Here is a 25,000-nt window from a genome sequence, read left to right as displayed (position 1 = left end):
AAAGCAATTTCCCACCGTAGGAGGTCATGAAAGTAAACATTTGGGAGGGCGACACACGTTCATTTGAGTTTTTCAGCTTTGACTTGGTGCATTAATTCTGGCTCACACAGCACAATGAGCGGTAATGAGCCCCTTTGATCTCCAGGAGTCTCCTCTCCTTCTCCTCTCATCCCCTCTCCTCTCTTCTTTCCTCTCTTCTCCTTTTCTCTTCTCTTCCCTTCTCTCCTGTCCTCTCCCAAGCTTAGCGCCCGGCCCAGCACTTCACACAATTATGAGGCAGCAGCTCCTGAACTGGGAGTCCACCCCTCTGAAGACCCCCTCGCTCGCCCCACTGTATAATCCTCTGCCAGAGTGCTTGACTGGTGTGACTTTGGTCAGTCTGTCGCCATGGTTACCTCTTTGCAGAGCCCTCAGATGAGCCATTCTCCCCTCATTCTCTCTGTGTGTTTCACTCTTACTCTTTGACTTTTCTTTCTTATCCTTTTTATTCTGTTTCCACTTGTGGTCTTTGTCAATTTCTTTTTTCTTTCTTTCCTTCTTTCTTTCTCATCCTTTCATTATGGTTCCACTGGTTTTCCTTGTCTTATTTTTCTCCTTTTCTTTCTCATCCTTTCAGTCCATGTCTCCCTCCTTCCTCTACCTCTCATCCCTCTCTTTTCCTCCCCATCTTGGTGGCATTGTTTCAGCCCCATCCCAGCAGTCTATATCGGGCCCACCCAAGTCCACTAACTGCTGGGCCTAATCGGCCTTCTCTCTGCGGGCTCAGCCAAAAATCCAGCCACTGAGTGTCTGTTTTGCGCTTAATCCCTGTTATTCAGCACTGCTGTCCCCCCACCCCTACTGAGCGCGTGCGTGAGTCATCCTGAGGGGCGGAGAGGCGGATAGCGGGAGGTCTGTTGGATTAGGAGGTGTGCGTGGAGTGTTAAACGTGGAGGTGGCGTCTGCACTTTTTCTCTGACCTTGAAAAATGGAGCGAGGCAGACGTACCTACCTGGCTTAACAGAACAAGCTGTCTGTATTCAAACAGAGGATCTGTATTTTTATATTCGCTGTCTCTGCTAAATTGCGACGGGCTTAAATTCCAGACATCTGTATGTAATAGGTCATCTCAAACCACTCACTGGTCCTGTTAACTCTGGAATTGACTTTTATGGTATGATCTACTGCTATTAGTTCTTTACCGCATCATCAAGCATCCTGACTCATTGAAAGTGATAAACATTTACCTTATTAGTATCAGAATGCTCTCAGGTTAACGTCTAAACTGCCATCATTTCCCCACAGAGGTCAGAGCACTAAAAAGGTGGACACTCTGACACTCTGATCACTTTTGCACACCCTACAAAAACATAACAAAACACTTAAACCTTATATATATATATATATATATATATATATATATATATATATATAAATTCAGAGGTGCATTGCATGACTAAAACTTTAAGAGGAATGTCTTTGTGCATGGCATCTGTGATTAAGGCAAGGCTTTATGAGATGGGAGGGTTTGATGGATGTTAGATTATACAAACAGCCACTAATAAATGCTCCAGTCCAACCTGCCCAATAAGACTCGTAATTACCAAATGATTTACGGTCTGTTGTCACAAACAGACTGTGCCTGAATTGCTCTCCCTCTGCCAAGGAACCAATGCCAGATCGTCAACGAATGTGAGGGTGTGTGTTTGGGGTGGAAAACGTAATATTGTAGTTTCTTTTTCATTCAAAGCTTATCAGGTTGTCAGTCAAATCTTGTGTATTTACAGTCACATGCGCACACACAACCAATGTGCCATTAATACACACACATAGAGAGAGAGAGAGAGAGAGAGAGAGAGAAAGAGAAAGAGAAAGTGAGACAGAGCTAAAACCTATACCTCTGTCACATATTTTAGTTCCAAGAGCACAGCATAACATCACAGTGGAATAGCTGCTCCTCCATGCCGTTGATAGCAGGCTTTTGGCATCGTCACAGCTAGCAGGACCCCCTGCTGAGTGGAGCCTTTCTGCAGACAGGGTGGAATTATCGCAGCGGTTAACTTTGGCCAGGCTTCAAATGTCAAAATGTCACGGCCGTGCCAATCTCTTACCTTCGCAGCCCGCCATATAAGAGTCCACAGAGGTGCTGCTGTCTCCCCTGCCTCCTCCTCCTCCTCCTCCTCTTCCTCCTCCTCCTCCTCTTTACCTTCCCCCATGCAGCTCCCCACACACACTCGTAATGAATGGGGAATCGGTCCCTGGCGGAGCGGCTGATTAGGTGACTCAGGTCTGTTTGATGAGATCTGACGCCGTGTTCGACAGGAAGGTTGGCTTTTCCCCCCGGAGATGAGGCCGATCACGCCTCAGAGAGACAGCGACGCGGCGCCTCGGCCAAGGCTCAAATGAGACAGAGCCCACGGGGGTGTATTACCACATGAGAAGTCAGACTGCGCCTTGAAGCAGCAGAACATCCAATTTTTTGCTAAAGAGACCTGTGTCTATAGTGAAGGCATCCTTCTTCAAATAATATGGGCAAGGTACCAAAAGAGCCGGGCGCTGGTGGATGTGACTTTTGGCCTGTCTCCTGACGGTGCCTGGAGTGAGAGGGAGGCATGCTTGTGCTGACTGAGGAGGAGATGCCTGGCTGGGTAAAATGAGCGGCTCAGTTGAAACCCTAAAGAGCAGCCTCACCTCTTGTGCTCGCCTCCACAAATCAGGCTTGAAGAGGAGGAAGAAGAAAAAAACAAGAAAGAAGAGGGAAGTTTTATTCTCCCCCTCCTCTCCCCCTCCTCTCCTCTCCTCCTCCTCTCCTCTCCTCCTCCTCTCTCCCCCTGTCTTCTCCTCTTCACACATCCAAAGTCAGTTGAAGGTGGCTGGCTACTGCTGCCTCCTCTTCCTCCTCTTCCTCCTCCTCTGTGTAGTGCCTGCCACAGATGGTCTCCAGCGATGCGTTCGATGGCGGGCCCATCCCACACAGTAAACACACTTCAGTCCGCAGGATGATACTGATGTTAAAGCGCCGGATGATAAATGGACGTGCTACCCTTCACAGGTCCTGGGAAAAACCCACACAGATGGATGTGTGTGCATCTGCCCGTAGCCTTCGCTAACTCTGTTTGTTGATCTTCCTTCTTGTTTTTGTTTGTGTTTGTGGCATGTTTTTATTTACTTATTTATTTGTTTAGATGAGTGGGGTGTAGGTGAACATTCACTTTTTTCGCGTTCCAACCTTGCATTGTCCTCCCCATGTTTGACAGAGAGATTAGCTTAATCTATCATTTAATCAGATTACCCCTGCAGGTGTGTCGGTGATGAATGCATGAATATTATCCAGTTACTCACATCTGTTACGCTCTACAATTATAATAACAGCCCCCCCACCCCCCCAGCCCCCCCATTCCTCCTCCTCCCCCCCCCCCCCCACGCCTTTTTTAATCTCGGCGTGCACCTGAAACCTGCACTTGATTTGAAAGTCAGATTATGTTAATCTTCAATTCAAACAGGCCAAGGTTATCATCATGGCCGCCCCAGTCGCAGCGCTAGCGGAAACGGGACCCTCCGCAGCCCGGCGGCCCCTTCTGGTGTGTTTGGCGGCGGTTATATGAGGCAGGTTAATGTCCGAGGTTAAGTATGCAGTGTGGGTAGGAGCACACACACACACACACACACACACACACACTATCTCCCCGCAATCTGCCTCCCATGGCTGCATTAAGGAGGTCCCTGGGCGGCGTGGTCATTACACTGCCCTGGAGCTGCTCGTCTCGTAGGTCCATTTCATATCTCCACAAGGGTCACGCGGTGGGCTGGACCAGCAGAGGACAAAGAGAGAGAGGCTTTATGACGGCTGCTTCACCACCAGCTCCTGTATGCGGGGACACTCGTGATTCGTGACACTCGTGATTCCCTCTCTCTTTCTCTCTCTTCTTTTTTTCTCTCTCCATCTCGCCAAAACTCTCTCTCTGACTGGATTTCTCTGCCTATCTCTCTCTTCTGTCTGTTCATCTCTCTCTCTCTCTCTCTCTCTCTTTCTCTCCTTGCATCTCAGATCATCTCAGAAGACAAAAAAGAGTTCCCTCCAGTGAGGTTGGTTTGCGTGATGATGGAACCACGTTCCCAAGTACCTGGCCGCGCCCCACTCTCTCTGACAGCTGCAGGAAACTTTGACTCCTCCTGTCCCCTGGACCCCACCCTGCCCCTCCCGCCCCCCACCTGCATCACTCTTTGGTCCAGTCCAGCCCTTGCTGTTGCCCAGTGACAGTTGATGCACACCTCTGTTGCCCTAGTGGCTGTACCAACCGTCAGTCTGCATGGGGGGGAATGGATGTGTCAGTCTGGCTGTTACTGTAATGGTGTTGGGCCTGGAAGAGCAGCTGGAGAGTCTGACTGAAGAGTTAATAGGGAAGGGAGCAGAGAGGCAGGGGGTGGTGGAGGGGTGGGGTGGTAATGGGGGGGGTAGCGTGATGGAGGTCGGTGCTGTTGGGGAAGGGCAGTGGGGTAGGAGGTGGAGGTGGAGGACTCCTGCTGGCCCCTGTGAATGAGCCTGATGGCCTGGGGAGGGAGAGCAGACCCAGGGTAGGTCTGCTGGGGGAGCCTGGGGAGGACAGTATAGCCAGGCAGGAGAGGCCATGGACCAGCTCTCTTTTTCTATGTCTCTGTCCCTCTCTCTCTCTCTCTGTCTGACTGACTGATCGGGTAATTACTGCTCTAGGCCTGTGGATGCCTGGAGTGTCAGCTTCACTGTATGCTCTGTGAGTGTGGGAGGGAAAGGCCAATGGAGGATACAGTACATATATCTTTATATGTGAGCCTGTTATTGTAAGTCAGTGGATGTGTATGCTGTGTGTGTGTCCTTGTACTTTTGTGTACAAGGTTTGTTTGTGTGTGTGTGTGTGTGTGTGTGTGTGTGTGTGTGTGTGTGTGTGTGTATCTATTTGTGCAAACCTGCTCGCCTACTTGAGTTTATTTTCACATGCATTTGCATAGATATTTGTGTTTTGGTATTCCTCCTCGTCGGCTGCCTGCTCTTTATCATGCAGACTCTAAATGGAGTCCAGCACGCTGGTCTCCTCTCCTCTATCTCCTCTCCTGTCCTCTTCTGCATTTCAGAGCGTGACTTTCAGCTGAGTCTGCAGTGGCGCAGAAATTGGCACGTGGCGAACATTGCGGAAGCCTCTAATTCTGTTTTATTAGTTGCCATTTTCCTTGGCTGCGAATGAGGGCCATTTGTCAGGGACGTTTAGGATTTAAAAGCCTCGTATGATGCTTCTCCGGAATAAAAGGCCTTTGAAGTGTTCCTTAATGATTTTTTACATCTATAAAAAGGACAATAGAGTGTGAGCCTCTAGTGTTGGTGAGAGTGTTTTGATAGCACCCAGCTCGAGAGAGATGCACTCTTAAGATGGGGATGCTCATTGTTTTAAGATGCATTGATTGATTGATAACTGTGGATGGATTTTTGTTGTAGCCACAAAGCTGGTCTATCTGTCACTGCCAGAGTGAAGCACTTTATTCCGACGGACAGTGACAGATGAAATAAGAACTCCCTTTTTCTCTTAATGCTGTGTGGTTCCGGAGCCGCAAATACAATAAAATGTAAATGCAGGCTGTATACTTAAAAGCACTACCAAGACATACACTGAAGTGGGATATTTGTTGTTGGAAAACAGGAACTTCGGTACGACAAACTTAAAACATGTCTCTTTTTAAAACCATGGACTGTTATGGTCTGTAACCATTTACTCCTGTAAGTTACAAGGTTGTGTCAGTGGATGTACTGTGCATAAGTTAGTGTGATTGCTCAGTGCTTCGCAGAGCAGATTGCATTACATTGGAGTATTGACTTGCTTACCCAGGAGATAACCACTATTGATTATCTTATCACATGACAGCCATTTATAAAACTTTTTCTCTCTCTCTCTCTCTCTCTCTCTCTCTCGCTGAGACTGATCAAGATAAATCTTCTCTTCCCTTTGGGGCTCTTCAGGTTAATGTTCTACCTTCAGCAGCTGAAGGCGAGGCAATAACACCATACCACTCTTTGCCTGATCAATTTAATAATGTGATACTAATCTTATCGACTGTAGTTTGCTCTCCACCACGTCCATTTATTTTCTTCAATAGCCTTCTCCAGTCACTTTCAATTACCACGGGATGCATCTCAGCCTACTCTAAAGTACTGTAGCTGCAGGCATTTCTAAACCATGTCTGTATATGTATGTGTGTCTGTTTGTGTGCGTGTGTGTGAGTGTTTTTGTGTGCGTGTGTGTGGGTGTGGGTGTGTGTGTGCATCGTAGTGCAGGTGCACAGCATTGTGCATGTCTGCTCAGATGTTTTTTCTGTAAATGGCACTTTCTGTGAGCACAGTCTTTGTGTTACATACAAACACACACACACACACACACACACACACACACACACACACACACACACAGACACACACACACACACACACAAAGTTTCGACCTGAAGATGGGAATAATTGCTTCCTTGTAAATCAAACAAATTTCTCAGTTGGGGATTTCTGGCTGGTGTTCTGATTATGTAGGCGTAACCTGGTTCTCGGCTGTGTCCTGCCCTGACCACCAGTCCAGATGAAGACGGATCGCTCTCCCAGTCGGCTCTCTGCCTTGAGCTGTTTTCCATCTGCCCGACTGGAGTCCTGCTCTTACAGGGCCAGTGGGTGTTGGAATCGATACGGCTTGGCCTGCCCCCTGTCAGTTCCGCTAGAACCATGAACTGCCGGGGTGTGTTGTGCAACCACTCAGTGCTGCACATTAGTCTGTGCATGTGTGTGTGTGTGTGTGTGTGTGTGTGTGTGTCTATCCTAGTTGCAGTCGATGTTTGGTAAATTTGGCATGGCCTGTTTGTTTCAAGACACATTGTTATAGTGTGAGTGTGTGTGTGTGTGTGTCTGTGTGGATAGTGTGTATTTGTAAACGGCTCTGAGCTCATTGTCCTTAATATTGATTGTGTGTGTGTGTGTGTCTGTGTGTTTGTGTGTGTGTGTGTGTGTGTGTGTGTGTGTGTGTGTGTGTGTGTGTGTGTGTGTGTGTGTGTGTGTGTGTGGTGGTGGCGGGGGAGACTGAATGTGCCTAAAAATTGATTAATGATAATTAGCTCGTTCTCACACTCGTAGTGGCCTGACTGCTGTGAATGACCAAGCATGAAATAGCTACCACTAAGCCTTGCACATCGATCAATGGCCTTATATGTAACAGATCAATAGGACACAAGTGTGGGCGGCAACGGTCCTGCAGTAAAGGAGGCTTTATATTGATAGGCACATTTTGTCCTCTTCACCAGGAATGTGACAGTAGACCAGTAAGTACAGCATGAGACACACACACACACACACATACACACACACACACTCCACACAAAATGTGTGTGAGGAGACAGCAGAGTCTGCCGTACTGAACACAAGTTTAGTAGAGGCATCAGCAATAACACACACAGACACACACACACATCCATACACACACACACACACCTTGAGGCTTCCCGGGAGTCCAGCAGTGATCGCTTCACTGATCACAGCAGCCCTGGTGTGGGTCATCTAGCCTTGTCCATGGCTATTTTTAACTGCACATCCCTCGCCTTGCCCTCTATCCTTCCTCCCCTTCCTCCCCCACTCTTCTTTACTCTTCACTCCTTCTTTCCTTTTCACTCCTTTTCTCTTCACTCCTTCTTTTCTCTTCACTCCTTCTTTTCTCTTCACTCCTTCTGTCGGCTCTCTACTTTGCAGCCCAGTTTTCTTCGCTGGCTCATCTCAAACATTTTGAAAGTCGGTTTTGTCATCATAATGAGGTCAATTGTCACAGTTTTTGCACAGCTTATTACTTTCTGTCTCCAACGGTTAGCGAAAAAAAAATGCTATCATGAGTTTCAGCAAAACCATGCATACAGTCTGCCTACTCTAAATTTCTTACTTAGGTCTCTTGTGCTTGAGCTTTCTTTGGCATGTGGCTTGTCCTCCCTGTGGGTATAGTAGGTGTATTGTGGGTAATATTTGGGGTTGAAGGACTTTTGTCTGAAAACGTAATATTCAACACCTCTGAAAGACTTTCTAAGTGTATTTTAGTGGGTTTTTCATCAGTGTCCTTGTGAGACTTTTTCGACAAAGCTTTGTTTCCTGCTTGATTATCGAATGTTTCGCATTGCTTTGATAGATTATGCTGCAGCGCAAGGCAGAGAGATGGAGATGGAGATATGGGAAATACTGAAGGAGCCAGAGCCATGGGGTAGATTCAGTATCTGATTCAGCCGAGCTGTGATAAAGGGCTTTAGTGGGAAGCACATGCGCTCCCCTCGGCACATGGTCATTGAGAGAGAGAAAGAGAGAGAAAGAGAGAGTGAGAGAGAGAATTAAATGAACAGTGGTATTTATTTAGCTCAACAAAATGTCAAAAGGCAATAGGCATAATTAGACTAGACTCCATCAGTGTGCATCATTATTGTTTATATGGTATCTATCACTAAATCCATCAGCATGCATGGTAATGGCAGTGGCTGTTGATCTCCAAGCTCTGGCAGCAGCTGATCCAGTGCCTAAGGGTAACCGTAAGCAGGGTTGCTCCGGGCTCCATAATGGGGCTTATCGGCTCAGCACACACAATGCCCAGGTCAGGCACTCGCGCTGCTCTGTTCCCCTGCGCGGACAGCTGGAAACTCCATATCAGACTGAATGACGGCAGCCCCTTTTGGGGGGCTAGCTATTTTAAATCCTTAGCCTCTGACTCACCCGGAATGCCTCAATTTCCATCAATCTGCCATCACTAACAGCTGAGCCGCCAACTACAGTTTAAATGGAACATTCAGCCGGGAGGGATCTGAACATTGGTTTATAAACTGTTCTTTTTGGAACAATGTGTTATGAAACAATCATGAAGGCTAAAATGAAGAGAAAAAAAAAATCCTTGTCCACAAGAAACAGCAGGCGGGAAAATGGTGATTTGCGAGTCCGTGGCAGACTCTCCATCTTCTGCATTAGAAATAACAGGCTGCAGTCAGAATTGGCCCTGACATGTTCAGTGTGTCTTATCACAGTACTACTGAATAGGGTTCTACTCTCATTCTTAGTTATTCTCTGTATGCAGGCCCGAGTGTTACAAAGTCCAACATAATTTATGTGAGGTGGACAGACCAAGAGTGTATTATTCATTAACTGGGGCCAGGGATGTGTATAACTAGCCACCTCCATATATTTTTTGTATGCTCAGTGGTAATACATCAAACCTCAGGCGGTGAACTTGAAGTGATCATTCTAGTCTTATATTTTTGGGGATACTGTGATAAGCATGTGCTGTGAAAAACTGGAAATATGTTTTCATGCTGTATAGTGTATTAGGGCTGTGCAATTAATCAAAGTAATCAATCAATTATCAAGTATGACTTCCAATGATTATAAAAACAACAACCGGAATATAATGATTATTTAGCTGCACTCCGTTTTGCAACAATGTTCTCTCGTTTTACCTTTAAATCAATATTTTCAGATAGATTTTTTATATTGTTTTTCCAAAATCATTGTTTTCAAAACCATTGAATAATTGTTTTAAATATTGACCAAAATTCAGATTCAGAGAGATTTATTTGCCACATACACAGTTCTAACAGTATACATAGCTAGTGATGAAATGTAGTGATGAAAACCGATAGTGAATATAATGTATTACGCAAAGCGTTTGTATATTTAAGAAAAATGCATGAATTCTTTGTCACCTTTGAAAACAGCATGTTTGACTGCAGCTATCCTTAGTGCTGCTGTAGCGAATCAAGAAATAGCTTGACAGCTCCCCACCCCGTTAAGCCACCCATATCTCCATAACAGCACATCCCGGATAGTCCTGAAACTCCAGTGAACTCTCCTTGGCCCAATGTCCATTCAGTGCCTCTGAGTATTTCTGTTCTGAGCTGGTTCACATAGGACACAGGGGGGTTTTAATGGTGTTTCCGAGGGGGCCTCTGAGTGAACACCTACAGAGAGACTGTGCTACACAAGGCCACCTGGAGTCCCAAGGGGAAAGGGAGTTTGAAAATGGTGGTAGTCAGAGACTATATAGAGAACAAAGGTAGGTGGAGAACCAAAGACTCAGGTGGAGAGGGAGGGCCGAGTGAGTTGGGAAGGATGTGTGGGGGTGAGAGTAGGCTACTGCATTGATAGAGGCTTGTGCAGCAGTGAATGGAGGCAATGATGGATGACTCCGTCGACTCTTATTGTTAAGCCAGAGAGAAGCAATGAGGGGGGTGGTGGGGGTGGGGGAGGGGGGGGGGGGGGGGGTGGAGGCGCAAAGGGGTCCCTTTTTGTGTTATCACAGGAGTCAGGGGCAGGTGCGGTCTCCATTCTTCTTCTCGTCCGCAATTGCTTTGACAGCAGAAAAGGATGCAGCCAAATCTCTAGTCCAGCAACTTTCATTGTAGAGAGGTTACTACAGTTGTGGAGGAAAGAGGAAAGTGGTAGGAGGCCCACTTTTGGAAATAATGTTTATATAAACTCAGTTTCTATTAGGCTACATACGTGCTGTAAAAGTTAATCAGTTCAAATTATGTCTCTGTAAAAATAAATATCTAGACATAACATAAACATAAGGCCCGGGGACCAGATCAGGCCCGCCAGCAGGTTTCATACGGCCCCCCCAGATGTTTTGGGTAGGAAGGGGAAATGAGGAGAAAATAAAGACATTCACATCCAGTTGTCTTCAACAATGGGTAATAAGAAATATCTCTATGATATGATAAATTGATTAAACCTAGTGTTACACATATGAAGTTCTATTTACTTCTTTGGTGACATATTTAAGTGATGTGGTTTATTCTGAAAGAATAAGAGTTGCGACATATGTGGGTAAGCAGATGCTTTACTTGAGTCCCAGATAACAAACTCAATACAATACATGACAAAAAGTATAGGCTCACAAATTATGAAATACAGTGCAATTATAATAATGTAATATGATATTAATATAATTATAATAATATAATATAATAAAATATAATACAATATATATGATAAACTGATTAAACCTAGCATTACAAACCATCCTCAGAAAGGAATAGGCCAGCAAAAACTGACATGGAAGTAGGGAATTTCACGAAAGAAAGAGCAGTATATGACAGCAGATTTGTACAGTAAAGGAGTATATCATCAAATAACACTCTGATACCCAAGCAGAAAAAATATAATGACCATGACAACGAAGGCCATCATAGGGTCTAATACCAACAAATCCGGCCAACTGCCTGATATGAGTTTGACACTCCTGATTTAAACGAGAGGCCTACCCATTTAATGCGAAACATTCATATTAAGATTGCAGGCTGTGGACAATTAGTGAACAAATGTTTTTACTTAGCCAGAAGATGACACAATCCTGGCATACAAGTAAGCCAAAACTAGCACAGTGTTTAGGCAATCTGGTCGATCTCTGCGCTAGTCCTGGCGAAATATTGATCTTGAGTGGCCCAATAAAGGCTGCCATGGTTGCATTTTTGGCGTTCCACTCAAGAACAAACAATTCTACAGCATAATCTACCGTACCGCACATCGCGATGTGTTAGCTCACTGCCTCACAAATTCCCACAAGTTATCCCGGAAAAAGACATGAAGAGAGAAATTGCAGCAGTTGTGTTCTTTCTGAAGAGACTGATAAAGAAAACGGGAAAAGTGGAGTCAGAGAAAGTTGAGCTATTTGTGGAACGGCTCATGATAGCATTGCATGACAAGTACAAGGGCCATTGGTACAATGAGAGCCCCAGCAAAGGTCAGGCGTTCAGGTGTATCAGGATAAACAGCGCACAGAGAGAGGACCCTGACCTGATGCTGGCTTGTGAGAAGAGCGGTGTACAGTACGCTGACCTGGGCCTGCCGCGCGAACTCACCTTATGGATAGACCCAGGTGAAGTGGTGTGCCGATACGGTGAGAAGAAACCCGCTTGCACAATTGCCAGCTTCTCCGGAGACGAGAGCGCAAACGGAGTGGACGTGACAAAAAAGGTGATTACCGCTGTAGAGAACATTATCGCCAGTCATCACTGGAGCTCCTCATCTGACAGAGAAGGCGGTGGCAGGGGACAGGGGCGTACTAACATTCCCATCAACACTCGTCGCTCTTTCCAACTGGCTAAAATTTGCGCTCCTTCCCGGTTAAGACAGCCTTTTTCTGGACCAATCTACAACGAGTCCGTTGTCAAATTAAATTCTCTCTGAATTACTATTTGGCCTCCGAGTTGTGTTCCTCAACAATAAATAATTTATGATTTATTTGTTTAATTTAAGCTATATAATTTTATATGTACGATGTTTTATTATTAGACATGTTCTGTAAATTGCTTATGGACAAAACTCTCCTACATTACATAACCATAGCCTAGCTGAATAAGTCTTGAATATATATTGTAGTCCTACTGTATACAACCCAATGTTTATGGGTAGGCTACCAGCTACCCTCTGGCTTGATGTTGAGTAGTGTCAGAATTTGTTTTTTTGGGCGAGATACTATGCTATTGTATGGAAAATATTTTTCTACATTGGTTAGCTGGTGGACATTTTTTTTTTTCATATGTGCATATATTTAAGTTGGCTGAGACAGTCTGCCAGTGATTTAAGCACTGAATAAACTCCGCTTTCAGAAGGAACTGCTACCTGAAATTAACCGAGCTGTAAGGAATTTAGGTGATGCCTATGTCACAATCACAAAAGTAGACCTACTATTAACTAATGTGTGTGTGCATGACTGTATGTGATGGAGGGAGAGAGAGAGAGAGCGAGAGCAAGAGCAGATTGTGCCCCCTGGTGTGTAAAGCGGAGGCTGGGTTCAGCCCCAGAGCCTGTACTGCAAATTAGGGCCACTGATAGAGAGCTTGGGAGCCCTGAAACAATGCTGCCTCGGCTGTCATTTCCAGCACAAATGACACACACAAGTGTGTGTGTGTGTGCGTATGCAGCAGAAAGATTCAGCACTTTTCCACAACAGCAGTGCTTTATGTGGACTGGGGGCTGTGGCAGCGTTTAACCTGCACTAAGCTGAGGCAGGCAGCACCCTCCTCCGCCTCACCAAACCCACTACCCCATCCCCCAACCAACGTATAAGCCCAGGACAGGTAGATTGATGCTGGGGCCTGTGGTCACCTTAAGGAAGCAATAAGCGAAAAATTTCTTGCACGCCAAGCAGGAAATGTTCACTTAAAACTGGAGGAAGCGCGTGTATGTTTGTGTGCGTGTGTGTGTGTGTGTGTGTTTGTGTTTTGGGGGGGGGGGGGGGGGGGCAGCATGGGTACGGTGCAGAGAGCAATGGCAGCTTCCACTGTAGACATATCCTAGAGATTCTCTCTATTTCTCAATTTATCTTCCTCCATACTCCTCTCTGGACACACATTTATACATCCCCGTGCATTGTACACACACACACACACACACATTCACATACATACATACATGCGAACACAGTTGTCAAAGACACACTCTTACCCTCTGTTTGATAAGCATTCGTAGACACCCTCAACCTTTCTTTGACTTTGTCGACTTGTTCTCCCACTCTTTCCCAATTGTTTGTTCATTCATGTCTGCATTGAAATTTCAGCGGTGCAGAGGTAGTCTGTCTCCGCTGTCTCTCTTGTTTGGGACAGGGGTATGTGGTGCTGATTACCATCCGGGTGCTCCCATCTCCTGCTAGTCAGAGGCGTATAAGCAGCCTGACGCGTCTGAGTGAATGATAAGCGCGATGCACTCTGCATATGGTGAATGCTGGGTGAGCAGCAGTCAACAGCAAAACTATAGTTATTATTCTGTCTGTCTGTCTGTCTGCCTGTGTGTGTGTGTGTGTGTGTGTGTGTGTGTGCGTGCGTGTGTGTATTTGTGTATTTTAGTGCTCTTGTGACGTGTGTATGCGTGCACATGTACACCTGTGTAAGTGAGGTGTGCTTCTTGCTAATGCTGGTTTATGTTTGTGTCCACATAGAGTCCATCCTTTAGCTCCCAGGAGGTGCTGTGTCTGATCCTCATTTCCTATGCAAAGTACGTGTTTGACTCTCTCTCTCTCCCTCTCCTTACCTCAAGCCTATATCTCTCTCTCTCTCCCTCTCCTTACCTCAAGCCTATATCTCTCTCTCTCTCTCTCTCCCTCTCCTTACCTCAAGCCTATATCTCTCTCTCTCTCCCTCTCCTTACCTCAAGCCTATCTCTCTCTCTCCTTACCTCAAGCCTATATCTCTCTCTCTCTCCCTCTCCTTACCTCAAGCCTATATCTCTCTCTCTCTCCCTCTCCTTACCTCAAGCCTATATCTCTCTCTCTCTCCCTCCTTTTTGCTTTTTCTTCCTTTCTTTTTTCTCTCTTCCCTTCTTTCTCTCTCCACCTCTCTCTCTCTCTCTCTCTCTCTCTCTCTCTTGGACTCTCGTAATTCAGCTCTAATCTTACTCCCTTCGATTTGTGAACAGCTGAAGTGGCAGGAAATCAAATTTCCAGCCCATTAACCACACCGCCAGGCTCCCTGATTTATTACAGCACAGGGCATTTCTGAGTGTGAACATTATCTGAGAATAAATCAATCCGCTCCTGGAAACACTCCTGCAAGAGTAGAGGTTGGCGGGGGGCGGGGGGCGCGCGGGGGGGGGGGGGGGGTGTTACAGTACATTCAGGGGTGCGGGTGGTCAGAGTGCCAAAGACCTCAGCGGCCGAGAGTGAGAGAGTGTGATGGGAAAATAGAAGACTAGGGGGCGGAGGGTGTATGTGTGTGTGTGTGTGTGTGTGGAGAGCGAGAACAGAGATGGAGGGAGAGAGTGAAAGACAGAGAGAGAGAGAGAGGTGGAGACAGAGACAGAGAGGGCAAGAGAGAGGTATAACTCAGAGCGATCAGGCAGCAGCTTTTTGCTGAAATCAGTCATGGGGGACCTTTCACCTTCCCCCGGCTGGCTGGCTCTCTGGTTGCGGGGCGGTGTAATGCTTTCAGAAACAACTGCACTGCTGCCCTTCTGCTCCTCTGCTCAGCCAAATGACAAATGGACCATAACAGCAGAATTGAAAGAGAGTGAGAGAGGGGGAGGAAGGGAGAGAGAGAGAAAGTGAGAGAAAGAGTGAGAATAAGCTAGATGATAGAGAAAATGTCTGTGTGTGTGTCTGTCTGTTTGTGTGTGTGTGCGTGTGTGCGTGTGTGTGTGTGTGTGTGTGTGTGTGTGTGTGTGCATGTGAAGAAGAGAGAGAAAAGGGGAAGCAAAACAAGGCTCTTCAGTGTTGAAAATGCACTTGAACAATAGCAGCAATGAAAAGCTCTTGTCAGTAGCTCTGCTGTCAGTGATCTTCAGCTCTGAGTCGTTTCATTACTTCATAACTAATGACCTGTTATGGTGAGCCTTCGTCCACACACAACAACTGCAGGTGGGCAGCAAGAAATACTAATGTGTGTGTGTGTGTGTGTGTGTGTCTGTGTGCGTGCACGTGTGTGTGTGTGTGTGTGTGTGTGTGTGTGTGTGTCTCTGTGCGCGTGCACATGTGTGTGTGTGTGTGTCTGTGTGTGTGTGTTCTGTTCTGTCTGTACTGTTGTGCTGATGAAGTCACATTGGTGATGAGAGGCAAAGTGGTCAAGCTGGCAGGTTCAGACAGACACACACACACATGCTCAACCCCCCTCCTCTCTCTGTCTCTCCTCCTCTCTCTTCTCTCTCTCCCTGCCTCTTCCATGAGCATGAATGCACCAAGGCACACTCATGCATTCTGGTACACGTATGTTCGCTGTTGTTTTGTGGCACATTTCCCCGAAACATTCAGGGGTTTACAGATCCAAATGAAGAGTGTACTTTGGACTGTGTGCACATGTCCACCCAACCTTCCCACAAGGGCTCCTTTAAACACAGATCAATAGGCTCACTTGACATGCACCATTACTCTGATGAGAACACGGTGTGTGTGTGTGTGTGTGTGTGTGTGTGTGTGTGTGTGTGTGTGTGTGTGTGTGTGGAGCAATCTGACATTTAAGAGAAAGCCAGGAGGTCATTTTTAATTCTGGAGGAGAGGTCTGGGCACCCCTGGGACTCTCAGGCCCCTGTCGAGGAGAGAGGGAGAGAGATGGAGAGAGGGAGAGAGATGGAGAGAGGGAGAGACAGAGAGAGGGAGAGAGGGAGAGGACCGCATCCAGTAAGTGCTCTCTGCTGCCTGACTACCATGATGTGCTGCCACAGCACTCTGTCCCTTGAGACCTCTGTTTACAATCCAACTAGACAGCCATCCATAAAGTCCTCATGGCCAGTAAAACATGTCTATGATGAAGCCCTACAGACAGCGTGGCATCAATCATACATAAGGACGCAAAGGAGCGCCCATACTACATACACCCCATTGACTTATCAAGGAGTTTTAATACACACTGCCCTCTCCTTTTCTGTTTGAGTCTTCTGACATCATGGATAGTGTGCCGAAAACATTCTAGATCTTGCTCTGTGTTTCTGTGACCTGTGCTGCAGCTCCATGGTAGCTCCAGAAGGGTCCCCTGGTGTGTGTGCCGTGGTGTGTGTTGTGGGTGTGTGTGCCCTGGTGTGTGTTGTGGGTGTGTGTGCCCTGGTGTGTGTTGTGGGTGTGTGTGCCCTGGTGTGTGCCCTGGTGTGCTGTCTGTGCTGCTGTTGCTGTCTGTGCTGCCATTGTTGCTGTCTGTGCTGCTGTTGCTGTCTGTGCTGCTGTTGCTGTCTGTGCTGCCATTGTTGCTGTCTGTGCTGCTGTTGCTGTCTGTGCTGCTGTTGCTGTCTGTGCTGCCATTGTTGCTGTCTGTGCTGCTGCTGTCGGTGGTGCTGCTGTCGGTGCTGTGTGTTCCCTGGTGCTTTTGCCTGCTGTGCGGAGACAGGCAGCCTTGCCTAACAGCACTGTTTACTCCTTTGCTCCACTTGGATCGATCACTCTGCCCTTTTTTAAAATCACAGAGAGGTGCTGTTTACTTTCCGGCTCCTGTGTGTTGTAGAGAGAGAGTGACAGTGTGTGTGTGTGTTTATGTGTGTTTGAGTGTGTGTGTGTCTCTGTGTGAGTGTGTGTGTGAGTGTGTGTTTGTGTCTGTCTGTCTGTCTGTCTGTCTGTGTATCTGTTTGTCAGCATTTTGTATTTATACCTTTTAGAATGTAAAACTGTAGCTTTGCATAGGACTGAAAACATCCCTAGTGCAGGAGCTGGGACTGTTTGTTTATAAATATTCTTTACTTCATCATTAATATGACCAATAATTCAAAAGGTAAATTAATATAGCATGTACAATGCTGGCCAGGCTGGCTCTAGTCTCTCTCTGTCTATCTCTGCATGCAGTGTGCACTTAATCTAGATCCTCCCCACTCCTGCTCCATGTGCACTTAATCTAGATCCTCCCCACTCCTGCTCCAGGCAGTGTGCTCTTAATCTAGATCCTCCCCACTCCTGCTCCATGTGCACTTAATCTAGATCCTCCCCACTCCTGCTCCATGTACACTTAATCTAGATCCTCCCCTCCTGCTCCAGGCAGTGTGCTCTTAATCTAGATCCTCCCCACTCCTGCTCCAGGCAGTGTGCTCTTAATCTAGATCCTCCCCACTCCTGCTCCAGGCAGGAGGGGCTCTTAATCTAGATCCTCCCCACTCCTGCTCCAGGCAGGAGGGGCTCTTAATCTAGATCCTCCCCACTCCTGCTCCAGGCAGGAGGGGCTGTTAATCTAGATCCTCCCCACTCCTGCTCCAGGCAGGAGGGGCTGTTAATCTGCTGGGCCAAAGGTGGCCTCTTCCCAGGGCTTTTGCTGGGCAAGATGCAGAGCGAGAGCAGAGGACTGGAAATGGCTGAGCGACAGATCCTGGAGCTGCTTACTCCACGGGGTCTACTGTTTAGTCAGCAGCAGAGAACTGCACTCACGCCGAGAAACAGGCCTCTCCATCAGATATAGTGCCTACAGCACAATTCAGCTGCATACACACACACACACACACACACACACACACACACACACACACACACACACACACACACACACACACACACACAATAAGACACTCTAGTTCATATACACATGTATACACACACACAATCACACACACATGTCACACACACACTCTCTCTCTCTTTCTCTCTCTCCCTACCTTTCCAGCACACATACACATGTACACACACACACACAGCCTAACACACATACACATAGACACGTTCTAACACACACACACACAGACGCACACACACTTACAAAGCAAATGGTCAGTCACCCACACATAACGGACACATGTGATTCCCCCCTCCCTTCTTTTTCTGCATGGGAAGCAGGGCTGGAATGATTTATAATAAGCCATATCTAATGGATTGCCCTGGTGCTCGAGAAATTAGGAAAAGAAATTAATTAGCCTTTGGCGACCCCTGTCCATCGCTCTCTCCTGGACGAGGGCGTGCGTGCGGACACAGGGAGCGAGGGAGGGAGAAAGAGTGGACGGGAGTGACCCTCTCAGCCCCTGACACCAGGCTGCCTGTGGTGGAGGTAATTAGAATTTAAATGGGACTGCTTCTGTCATGACAGAGCCATGACCAGCCCATTTCACAGAGCCCAGAGAAAGAGAGGAAGGGAGAGGATGTGAGGAAGAGGAAGAGGAGATGAAGAAAATGGAGAGAATGGGAGAGGAAGAGGAAGAAAGGGTGAAGAAAATGGAGAGAAGATAGATAGATAGATAGATAGATAGATAGATAGATAGATAGATAGATACTTTATTGATCCCCAAGGGAAAATTCAAGGTCTCAGTAGCATACAGACATCACACACACACATTCAACAGCAGAAAAACACAAGGACAGTAGAAGATAAAGAATATACTAAAATACAAATTATACTAAATAACACTTAATCTAATCTAAATCAATTCTAAAAACAGTATCCACATAGTGGGTGATTAATCAAGAGGCGCTTGCAATGACTGAGGCAGGAACTGAGCCTGTGATTCTCTGTGCATAGTAAGGTGCTCTGTGTGAGTGAGTGTCATGGTGATGGTGCAAATGAGTCAAACCGTGCAGCAGTGCAAGAATAAAGTCTAGAGACCAGCATAAAATAAATATGGACGTATCAGAGAGTAGGCAAGGTAATAGAGAAAAACTATAGAAAAAAAAATAAATAAATAAATAAATAAAAAAAAAAAAAAAAATTATATATATATATATATATATATATATATATATATATATATATATATATATATATATATAACGATATTAAGAAAATGTATAGAATGGGAGAGGAGAAGTAAGAGAGAGTGAAGGAAAAGAGAGAGATAGAGAGAGATAGAAAAAGAAAGAGCTCGACTTGTGGCTTTATTTGTTTGACAAAATATATGGGTTACATACATATTTTGCCAAGTAAATGAAACACATGCAGTAGACTTTACACAATGATTTCCTCATACACTCACACACAGGTAATCTCCTTCCATAAATGTCTAATAGGCCTACCTACACTTTAAATCCCCTCTCTGTCTCTGGCTCACATTGTGGAGGGAATGTCCAGAGATTGGATAAATAATAAATGACGACATATATGTAAAGCTCTTTTTTTTTACTGATGCTAAATGGAAACAATTCTACTGCTGAGCTGCCTTGTGTTGTCCAGTTGTTATAGGAAAAAGTGCAAATATTTAAATCAATGTAGAGTTTATATTTTAAGTGTGTTATCCATTCTCTCGTTTAATCCTAATGATTAATTTGTCCAAGATGATACCATAGAAAGGTTACTATAAGGTCACACTAATGTACACTCTAAATTGCATAATGGATGACACAGCATTTGGGTAGTAGAAGTTACCCACATTTACAGTAAGGTGGTAATGTGGCCACGATTACACCTAGAGTAGCTCTTACACCTGGAAGTGCATTAGCTTCTTGCTAAAACTGATGATTGATGTACAGTATAAGTGTAATACGGCCAAAAAACAGGAACTACTTTGTAGGTGTGCAAATATATAAAAGTTAATTGACTTTCTAAAGAGTGCATCACAATAGGACATTCAACCAAGCAATGGTATAACAATTGATACTGTAATACCAGATGGTGCATTCTTGATTATGCATTTAATGCATTATGCCACAGGCATAATACAGGGCTACAAAAAACTATTTTGAAGACTTCCATGCACATACATGTGTGTATGTTAATTATTTATGTCCAGAGAACATGTGTGTATGTTAATCATTTATGTCCATACTTATAGAGAATTGGACCGTAATTTGTATATCATTTCTGACGAATCAGGCTTTTTATGATGTTGGATCGTGCTCTTTATATGAAAGGATTCATCAAATAGTAAACAATGAGTTTTGTTTCTGTCAAAACAGCACGACTGTATTGAACAATAAAATGGCTCAGATTCAAATCCTAATTAGACTTCTGAAAGGGACTGCTGCATCTCATTTTAGAGTCACTTTCGCAACGTGACAAAAACACGTTTTTAAAAACATCTTTTTATTGTTTGCCCAAGGAAATGAAGAAATACATTGGTGCCCAAAAGCTGAGAGAGGAGCATTTCAATTGATGCTGTCTCATATGATCCTCTGCGTCTCTCTGTCTCTACAGCAACGTCCCTCTAAATCCACTCTGTACAACCACAGGGTCTCATGTGTGTTGGAGAGACATCCCAGGCTCCTTCAGTGACAGATTAAAATGGAACTGAGGAAGAGAATGTGCTCTTGTAGCAACACACAATGTAAAAAATATCACAAAGGATACGGAAGTCTATTTTCTAAGTCTTCATTCTGTGCCTGTGTTTCTCTGGAGAAGTGTAGTGATCTCTATTCTGGTCACATCCCTTGATATTGAAAAAGTGATCCTTCTCACGACACTTCAGCCAAAGGAAAAAAGAAATCAAAAAAGGAATACAAAAATCACAAGAGAAAATCCAAATACAGGAAGTTTCACGTTTAGGGCAACAGGGTTATTATCACATCCATAAATAAGAGGCCTGCTTGGAAAGTGAGACATCCTTGCCAGTCATGGGGGAAATGTGAAAATAATAGCTGTCTGGCAAACGCCTGTGTTGAAACGGGTGCTTTTGGACATTCTCTCGCCTTTTTGTCTGTTCCCTAGTGGCATAGATTACCCAATAGAGAATGAGGGAGGGAGAGTGAGCTCGCAGAAACGTTCTGAGAGGACACCTCCTGTCTCTGTAGGAAGAGGAAGACAGTGGGCTGCCAGTGTTTCAGTACTTCATCTTGACTTTGCTCAAGATCATACAGGCCTCTCATTTTCCTTATCCTCTCTCTCTCTCTCTCTCTCTCTCTCTCTCTCTCTCTCTCTCTCTCTCTCTCTCTCCTAGTGTGAAGTGGCGGGATTCAACACTGCTAATAGTGTGTGCAGTGTCATCGAAAGGGTCCGTTAACAAGGGCGTTGACAAATATTATTTACATCGGCGCTTGACTCCTCTGTGTCACCCCATGCATCATAATATCCGTGATTGCTGCCAGACGTAGCCTCGCTGTAATAGTGCTTTTAGCATGCTAATAACAACTCATCCCTCTCTCTCTCTCTCTCTCTCTCTCTCTCTCTCTCTTTCTCTGTCTCTCTCTCTGCAAGACAGCTGACAGACCCATTGCTTTTTTGGAAGATATTTAGCTTCGCAGCGTGTACCTGAGAGAGAAAAACAAACACATAAACAAATCAACACACTTCCTAGCCCTTCAGACGGTGGGAAGGAGAACAAGCTGGATACAGAAGCGTAGAGATTTCCGCCATCACAGATTAAAGATCTGTTTGGAAAAACAGACCCTTGTACTGAAACCACTCACACCCCAAGCAAGATCATAAAACGCTGCCGGCAAGCACATAACAGGCATAAACACTGACAGTTATCACAGATTATTTGTTGCTGGCTGCTTTCGGAGTGCCGCCAAAAACTCAACCTGCTCATTCTCTCCATGTGTCCGCACAGCAGAGGCGAGTAGAAAGCCGCTGCAGGTAGTTTGAAATAAATGTGTGCGGGGGGTGTAATTCTCCTCATACCACTAACTGTCAGTGGGAGCAAAGCAACTGCAGATGGATGCCTGACGGACGCCCACTTCCCCACTTCACACTTGCTGCATCTGAGAACATACGTTTATGTGTTGTTTGCAGGCTTAAGAGGGAATGGAGGTGAATTATTGTTTTTTAATCCGATGGTTTATATAGAGCATGTGTGTAGGTGTGTGTTTGTGGATGTCTAGGTGTGTGTGTGTGTCTATACACACGAACAAATGCATGTCTGTGCGTATTTGTATATTTGTTTCTGTGCATTTAATAATGGCATACTCTATAGGATGCAGTGAGGCTAGGTCATCCTATTCAGATCTCCTATTTAAAGGAACGCCACTGGAATGCAGTCTGTGTGTCAGTCAACTCTGTGACTGAACAATCTGGCGTCAGGCCAGTTAACCTGACATCCTGCACTGTGCAGTGAGCAAACATGAGTGGATGGGAAACAGCAGTAGGCTCCTCCCTCTGCTCCTACTGATATGTTCACTCATACATCACTTCACCCAGAGCCACGGGGAGATTAGGGCTTGGAGACTATCCAGAAGGCAGTACTGAGACAATGAGTGCCTCTGTCCATAGGCAAGGTGTGTGTGTGTGTGCGTGTGTGTGTATGTGTGAGAGTGTGTGTGTGTGTGTGAGTGTGTGTGAGTGTGTGTGTGTGTGTGTGTGTGTGTGTGTGTGTGTGTGTGTGTATGTGCTTCCTTGTTTGTATGTGTGTGTGTGTGTGTGTGTGTGTACATGCACACTGCTTCTGTTTGTGTTGTTCATTGAGGTCAGTGCACAGATGAGCTCTCTTCGCTCTCTCTCTCTCTAATTGGCTGCCTCTGCTTTTAAGATGTTTACTGCGTGCTCTCTCTTGATCACACTGATATTTTTATGTGTTATATTTATACTACTGCCCTGTGCTGAATTTAAAATGGCTTCTTTTCCACTAGCTTCTTCAGCCATGCATGTCCCTCCCATCGATAGCCCAGAGCTGGGCTACCTCTACCCCAAACCCTAGCACACAACCCAGAAGATAAATTAAGGCGCCACACGCAAATATTTATTCTCATTTTCTCTTCGTGCACTGTAAGAACATGAGGCGTATGTGGAAAACTCTTCCATTTATATATTGCGCTCGGATGTAAATTTATATATTGCGCTGGGATATAAATTTATATATTGCGCTCGGATGTAAACGGCACAGGAGATTCTCCTCGGCTGCTAGCGCTGACCTTGACGCAGGAGGTCAGAGACCAGATTTGCGCGTAGAGAGCTGCCGATGCGCTGCGAGGGTGCTGGGCAGAGAGCTCGACGGCAAGGATTGGACCTCTACGCAGAGAGGTTTAGGTAGGAGGGGCAAAGAAAGGAATACGCTGAGCAAAAAATTGCTTGGGAGGAAATGAGCAGCTCAGTGTTTAGGGCTTAATGTCACTTTGACCTCCCCTGCTTTACTCATTCCGCTTAAGATGAGGCAGACACACACACACACACACACACACACAGACAACTAATACGCATGCAGTTGGAAAGAAACTTCCATATCCACGCTAATAACCTGGGTTCCAGGAAGGTAATCACACATCCGTGTAGGTTCACTGTGAAGCCAACTGTGTGTGTGTGTGTGTGTGCGTGTGTTTGTGTGTGTGTACATAACAGGTTGTGGTATTCAGTCATGGCTTAGTGAGGCAGATGACAGGTTTAGGTGAGTGTAATCTCTTTGGACTAGCATTTACCTACATGAAACACACACACACACACACACACACACACACACAGAGCGAGAGAGAGAGAGAGTAAATGAGATGGAATATGTTAGAGGCTGTGTGGAGCTCATGTTTGCTGATGCATGGCTTAGGACAATTATTTGAGATCTCCTTGGCTAAACACACTAAACGTGGAACACCTAATACATTTGTATGTCTGAGCTGAGGCAGTGAGTAGCTGATTTCTTCATTTTTCTTTAGGAGCCTATGTTATTTTCACATATATGATATTTCATTAATTCAGTGTAATTTAAATATAATGTGTAGTTCAATGACAGAATTCACCTTGCATTGAGTATATAAAATATTTTTAGACTCCATCAATTCATGCAGACTCTAGATCCTCTCAATCCACGCAAGATTTTTGCAACTCTTTCAATTTAAACTTATACAGCAATACAGTCATTAGAGAACAGTAACTGAATGAGAAATTGGGAGCATTGAAGGCATATCCTGCTGATTCTTAGGATCCTCTGTGTGTGTGTGTGTGTGTGTGTGTGTGTGTAGTTTTGTTAAAATGAAAGATCTGCATTTTTCCTCCTCTGGGTACCACGGCAATTTCCCTCCTCGGGTTTGCCCTGTTTTGTCTAGCTTGTTAGCTTATCAGGATGAACTCATGAGGGAGAGATGCTGCCATTAGCCCAAACTGCCAATGAAAATCCAGACCTGACAAATCGATTCCCTCTCATCTCACCACCGAGTCGACTGCGAGTTTAGAGTCATTTTCTTTGTGTTTCTTGCAGACTTGTGGCTGTTTGTTTTCCTGTGGTGCTGCATTTTTCATATCCCCCATGAAATGATTTTTGAAAAGCAACAAATATTTTCAATTTGCCAGGCATGAAAAGAAGGTGCCTTTCATGGAATGTGCACATGCTTCACAGCCGAATTTAAAACACGCAAACCTACAGAAGGGCATTTTGGCTTCATTTTGGAATCATAGTAATTTTTCATAAAATCAAAGTTGTTTATCCGGGGTATTGTGCTGCTGTGTTTTGTCTGTGTGGTGTGGCATTGGTGAGTTGTCTTCCCCTTGAAACCAGATGTGTCATTCAGCCAGGTTTGAATAAAGGCAGTCGACATGTCAAGCCTGTCAGCTTATCTGACAGCTCCCATGTCCTTGTCTTTATTTCTCTCCTTTGCTCCCTCATTCTCTCACTCACTCTTTCTCTCTCCCATTCTCTCTCTGCAGATCAGAATATGACCTGGACTATGACTGCTACCAGGAGGACTTCTATGACAGGTACTGTCAGTGGACGGAGCTGGAGAGCCTTTAAGTGCTGTCTGTCTGTCAGGACAGGAGACAGAGG

At 45.4% G+C, this 25,000-nt stretch overlaps 2 protein-coding genes across 4 annotated transcripts in view; both read left to right on the top strand.

Moving 5' to 3' along the window:
• The window catches only part of LOC121681988 (RNA-binding Raly-like protein), a 77,937-nt gene that overhangs the window by 31,106 nt on the left and 21,831 nt on the right, over positions 1-25,000 (top strand). For 2 of the 3 annotated variants that reach the window (XM_042061960.1, XM_042061959.1), the window contains exon 3: positions 24,883-24,933. The exons of the other annotated variant lie outside the window; for it this stretch is intronic. In XM_042061960.1, coding sequence (XP_041917894.1) covers positions 24,883-24,933 — 51 coding nt within the window. The remainder of the gene's footprint in view (positions 1-24,882; positions 24,934-25,000) is intronic. 3 annotated transcript variants of the gene reach the window in all.
• Positions 11,470-12,194, top strand: LOC121681989 (protein BTG3-like). The gene has a single exon (XM_042061962.1). It carries the CDS (start codon positions 11,582-11,584, stop codon positions 12,185-12,187), a length of 606 nt encoding a protein of 201 aa, XP_041917896.1. The 5' UTR covers positions 11,470-11,581; the 3' UTR covers positions 12,188-12,194.

Source organism: Alosa sapidissima, chromosome 14 (assembly GCF_018492685.1).
Source record: "Alosa sapidissima isolate fAloSap1 chromosome 14, fAloSap1.pri, whole genome shotgun sequence".
Taxonomy (NCBI): Eukaryota; Metazoa; Chordata; class Actinopteri; order Clupeiformes; family Clupeidae; genus Alosa; species Alosa sapidissima.
This window is presented reverse-complemented; position numbering and strand designations above follow the sequence as displayed.